General features: G+C 35.8%; 1 protein-coding gene across 1 annotated transcript in view; it reads right to left on the bottom strand.

Moving 5' to 3' along the window:
* Positions 1-2,918: 2,918 nt before the first annotated feature.
* The window catches only part of CDH2 (cadherin 2), a 212,257-nt gene continuing 209,175 nt past the window's right edge, over positions 2,919-6,000 (bottom strand). The window contains exon 16 of the mRNA XM_082699852.1: positions 2,919-4,333. Within this exon, the coding sequence (XP_082555978.1) occupies positions 4,127-4,333 (207 nt within the window). The 3' untranslated portion in view covers positions 2,919-4,126. The remainder of the gene's footprint in view (positions 4,334-6,000) is intronic.

The raw sequence follows: 6,000 nt of genomic DNA, 5'->3' as shown, positions 1-6,000 counted from the left end.
GAATTTCCAAGTGAATTAAAGAGCTGAATAAATCCAAAACAATTTAAAAAAACCCAGAAAATACAGGATAATAACTTTCTAATTTAAAGGTGGGAAGAACTTTTCAAAAATCTACAGTTGAAAATACTGAGAGTAAACCACAAAGAACAAAAATTTCAGTATTTAAAAACACCATAGACAAATTTACAAGATTAGCAAAAGACCAGGAAAAAAAGAATGCATTTAACAAGTTCTTAGTAATTAATTGGAAAAGCCAAGTAATTCAATAGAAAAACAGTTCAAAGAAGCACAAATGGCTAATACACATAAGAAAATAAATCACCATCCTGTCTTACTAGTAATCATTAGTAATTAGCTAATTAGTCATAATTAGCCTGCGATATCTCTTGCTCCTCATATTGGACATTATCATGTTGTAATGTCCAAGACGGCTGAGGGTGAAGGTCCAGAGGTTGTTGCACAGTGTTGGTGGAATGTCAGTTGGTTTAGTCTTTATTACAGCAACTTGACTGTTTCATTAAAATGCAAAATGCACATATTTTACCATAGAAAACAGCCTATTGCACAGAGATTTCAGCACTGCGTACACCTTTTTTTTTTTTTGGTAATGTTACTGAAGAGATCCAAATCACTAGAAACAAGCTAGTGAAACACGTTTTTGGATGGGGTCCATAAACCACGTTCACAAATATGGTTTTCAAGGTTTTATTACATCACATGGTGACAGTCATTTCAGAGTACTTGAAACCAGTACTGTTGCCTGACTCAAAGACTACCTTCCAAAGAAAAAGAATAAGGCCTTGGTTAGGTTGTCTTACATTTTGTGGTTACTATTTTGAGCCGCATAAAATCCCCTTGCCAGAAGAAGTTGTTGCTGGCTTTTAGAAAACCTCATCTACTTTTAGCTAAAAGTCAATTCTAAATGACATTAAAATACTTATAATTTTGGTCATATTTAATTCATTTCTCTCCACATTTTTTAATCCAGCATTTCCATCTCCAACCATCTTATTTAGAGAAATACCCCATGGGAAGTCATATGTCAAAGAATGTTAATTGTAGCATTGTTTTCAGTAGCAAAAAAACTAGAAAATGACAAATTACTAAGGAAATGGCTAAGTTACCCATATGTCCATATTAAGGAATGCTCTATATCAATTATATACAGGTTTATATGTATGTGTATGTATATATGTATTATATATACACACAGTTATATATTATATGTCTATAATATATTATATATATTATAAATGTATTATACACACACACACACACACAAATATGGAAAAATTTCCAAGGCACATGGCTTAGTGAAAAAGGCAAGTTACAAAAAATATGTAATATACAAACCCACTTTCATGAAAACCAAACAAAATAGAATCTTAATGGAAATGTGTTTAAAGATACCTATTGGAAAAAAACTAGAAATTACACATCAAAGAGCTAAGGAAAGTTATTCCTTTATCAGGGTAGGGGTGGAGCTTCCACTTTTTATTGGTTTCCTTTCTGTTTGTTTTGAAAAGTGTTTTCACAAATAGAGTCATGTATTACTTCTAAATATTGTTTACAATATTTACTGATTGTGAGTTTATAGAATGCTTATTAATCATGCTTAAAATATATATATATATATATACATATATATACATATATTAGATATGATCTCTGACTCTATGTCAACAATAAATAAATAAATCTGGAGTGTTTGTTTACCTAAATGAGGCTAATTTAAGTTCTGTGTTTGAATTAAGAAAAATGGTTCAGTATTCATTTGGGTGTATAGTGGCACAGCAGCACAGACTAAGAATCCATTTTTAAAAAGACTATGCCAATTAGCAAATTTGGTAAGTTTCATTACAGAAATTCCCAGAGGCAACCTCTGGCATTTAATGATTAGAAAAGTAACAAGAAAGTATTGCTTACAGAGTGAATCAATAGAAAAGTGAATTTCCCTAATATAAAATAATCTTTATGTTAAGCAAAAAGACATAGAGCTAATTAGAAGAGGTATATTGTATAAATGTTTTTTGAACTGAACAGTATAATCTAGTGTGATAATCATCACGAAGCAAATAGAAAACACAGTGAAATGTTCTTCAAGTCTCTTAAAGTTCACTTCTGAATCATAGTAGGATCCATTCATAATTTTACAACATGTAGTAGGTTCATTTCCCTTTTTTGTTCTCTGTGACTCTCTAGATAGGCCTAACACTGTTCTGTATACTCAAAATTTGCTAAGACAGTCCATCTGATGCACACACACATACACACACAAAGTTTGCTTATTAACTATATGAGGTGATGGATATGTTAATTAACTTGACTGTGGAAATCATTTCATAACGTCCCCATATATCAAATCATCATGGTGTGGTTCTTAAATATATGCACTTTTATTTATCAAGTATACCTCAATGAAGCCAGAAAGAAAGAGTCAATGAACACAAGTACCAGAGTAGGGTTCACTACGAGCAGAAAATGGCTTCAGTGAATTACCTGAGATACTAGGTCTTTCAGAGCCAGTCCTCTACCTTTTCACCAAGCTTTTCCTAACCTGGGTGCTCGAATGGGAAAGGCCCGTTAGAGTCGCTAGAGCCACGAGCTTGAGTGGAAAGGAATGAAAGCCTAAGTGATACAAAGAATTATACAAAGTTCTCTGAAGTTACGAACGTCCTTTGTATACCAACAACAGCACAGTCTCTTCTGGATGTTTTTCTTCTGTGCTGGTAACATCCGCGGTGAGTCTCTCTGTCATGCCCTGGCCACGGCTGCCACGCTAAGGGTTTCAGTTTTGAGTGGCCCAAGAACAAATGCATACTTTGGTGAAACTGTTGTTCTCAACAAAACTCCAATACCTGGGATTTTCACAAAATTTATAGCAGCTCAAGTAGAAAAGAAAAAGTTCAAACCAGTCACCAGATCCAAAATTAGCATTTTATTCAGAACGCTGGGGTCAGAGGTGTATCATTTATATTCTGGTACACAATACAGAGGCAAAGCTGCTGTCAGAAGTCTCTCCAGTTTAAAAGCTTGTTTTTTTTATTCATTTTTTTTTAAAAAAAACACAGACTTAGTAGTGCCTCCAGTGTCAGGCCACCCCTTTCTTCTCTTTCCTTCCTTTTTTTTTTTTTTTTTTTTTTTGGTACAAATTATGTAAAACATTTGTGCTAAGAACTTTTCTCCCTCCCCAAACAAAAAAGAAAATAAAAAATAAAAAAAAATTAAAAAATTAAAAATTGAGTATTCTAACTACAGCTCAACAATCGAATCAAATGTCACTTTGTTTTGTAAATACTTTATCCATAACGAAAGATATAAACATGCAAAAAACCTGAATCCATAGTCCAAATAATACATACACATGTTCTGAAGTTTCTGCACTTCTCCATAGACTATGCCAATAAAACATTATGTACACATACCATTTTTACAGTGAAGTGGAAAAAATACAGTAAATAAAAAAAGTGTACATGGATTAAGACCAAAATGTATCTAACATTCTAGTTTATGAAAAAATTCAATTTTGCTACAAATTGGTGATATGAAAACTCCCTTTATTTGCAACCAGCTGCGTAAGTTTTAAGATTTTAGTGAAAAAAGAAAACTAAAGTCTAAAACTAGAAGTCATGTACATTTTCCAATCTCATGGTCTCATCCCCCAAGATAATAAAATCGCTCCATGAGTTTTTGCTTTTTGTTTGTTTACTTCTGTGTTTTAATAAAAGCAAATGCAATGTAACAAAAGCGTATTGAAGCCTATCATGGTTTAACTTCCTGCTCCCACCACAAAATATTTTGTCTTTTACTTATCGTTTCAGAAATCAGTACCATTAAAGCCTTAAACATAAAACTAATTCCAATCTGAAAAAGGTACAAAAAGGCACATAAAATCCCAGTGCTTCTGTACTGTAAAATTCAAGTGTAACTGAGCTCAGTGTTTTTCCAAACAGTATTGGATCACTGATATTCCCTCTGAGCCCAAACTGGTTTGCAGCCTATGCCAAAGCCTCCAGCAAGCACTGTGCTAGTAGACTACAAAGTTAAAGCCTAGCTTCTGAATGCTTTTTGGGAATATCAGTTGAAATCGTTTGTCCGTGTCCGAAAACCACGTTCACCCTGAAGTTCAGTCGTCGCCTCCGCCGTACATGTCAGCGAGTTTCTTGAAGCGCGGCCCCCAGTCGTTCAGATAGTCATAGTCCTGCTCGCCACCACTGCTGGAAGAATGAAGGGAGCTCAAGGACCCAGCAGTGGAGCCGCTGCCTTCATAGTCAAAGACGAGGAGGGAGTCATACGGCGGAGCTGTGGGATCATTGTCAGCAGCTTTAAGGCCCTACAGTTGGGAAAGACAAAGAAAGAATGTACAGAGGGTTAGAATGTGCAAGCCAGGGGCGCCTGGGTGGCTCAGTGGGTTAGGCCGCTGCCTTCGGCTCAGGTCATGATCTCAGGGTCCTGGGATTGAGTCTTGCGTCGGGTTCTCTGCTCAGCAGGGAGCCTGCTTCCCTTCCTCTCTCTCTGTCTGCCTCTCTACCTACTTGTGTGTGATCTCTCTGTGTCAAATAAATAAATAAAATCTTAAAAAAAAAAAAAAAAAAAAAAAGAATGTGCAAGCCACCAGCAGATCCCAGGGGTCTTGCAGATCCCAGGGGATGAAACACTTGTTTGTAAGTCTCCACCTGCAAAAATTTTCAACCTGCAGAAATTGGGGTTATCACTATGTTTCAAAGTGGGGCATAAACGAACGTACACCCTTCCTCTGCAGGAAAGAACCGAGGAAGTCTAGCTTGGGGAGACCGAGACGTACTGTGGGACAATGTCCTTGACAGGTGGCAGAAAGGAATGGCCAACTGCTTGAGGCTCAGAAGGAAGGATCTCAAAGTCTGGTAATGCGTCTTTATCACAGTGCACTTGAATGAGTTATTACTGCTGGAATAAGCTACATGAGATCATGCAGAGGGCTGTGAAATCAGGTCATACGCGACGCTAATCCGGAGTCAGAGTTAACGGTTTCTGACGAACAAGAATTACACATGCAAGGCCAAGGCAGAGATAGACAAAGGGGGGCCATGTGGTCCTTGCCCCTCGACAAGCTTGTAATCTAGGGGCATTACTGTAGTATCACGTGAAATAAATGAGAAAGAAGTAATAACACTACAATGTCGAGGCAAAAATAAGAATGCTATAAATAAATAAATAAATGAAAGAGGAAGAAAAAAACCCCAGACTACTACTGAGAGCTAGGAGTTCAAGGAGGACGTGGTATATATGGCCTAAATTTGGAAGGAAAAAAGAAGGAAAATCAAAGAAAAGTGAAGAGAAATGGAAAACTGGCCAGATGTGATTACAATGCAAGGAAAGTTACTTGTTAAGTCATTTATGTTCTTCATTAAACATAAAACGTTACATTCATCCATAAACTGCGATCAGGTCTTATTTTTAAGAACGGAGTGACTGACTTCTAGTTCCCATAGGCCCTATGGAAGTCATTATCTAATGTCTGTATGTAGAATAAATACGGGGGCGGGGGGACTTGATAATTTAAACTAAAGACTGTTAAAAAACTAAGAAGCAACGAAATTATTATCTATATTTTTAACTCTTGCAAAAACATGCTTTTTAATATGTGATTCATGTATCCACAGCCAATTCATAATTACACTTTATAGAATCTTAAAGGTTTAATAAATTTAATAAATTTAATAAAGGTTTATTAAAGGTTTAATAAAAGGCCCTTTTGGTGTTTTCTCTAATTTTCCCCCACTTCTAGTACTCCAAGATATACCATCATCTGCTTTTTACTCTGCTTTTTTAAATGCTAATGGGTTATAGTAGCCTCCCTTATTGTCCTATATCCAACGCTTCCAATCTACATGTATTTGATGAGTATGTGTATGTGGGACTTTTTAATCTGTATGTGTTCACCTAGTTATTCTTCTGAGTTGATAGAGGAAGAAGAGAACAAAAAAACATGAGAATTAAGGTAAGACTAGCATGTATAGC

Source organism: Mustela nivalis (genome assembly GCF_964662115.1).
Source record: "Mustela nivalis genome assembly, chromosome: 14".
Classification (NCBI taxonomy): domain Eukaryota; kingdom Metazoa; phylum Chordata; class Mammalia; order Carnivora; family Mustelidae; genus Mustela; species Mustela nivalis.
This window is presented reverse-complemented; position numbering and strand designations above follow the sequence as displayed.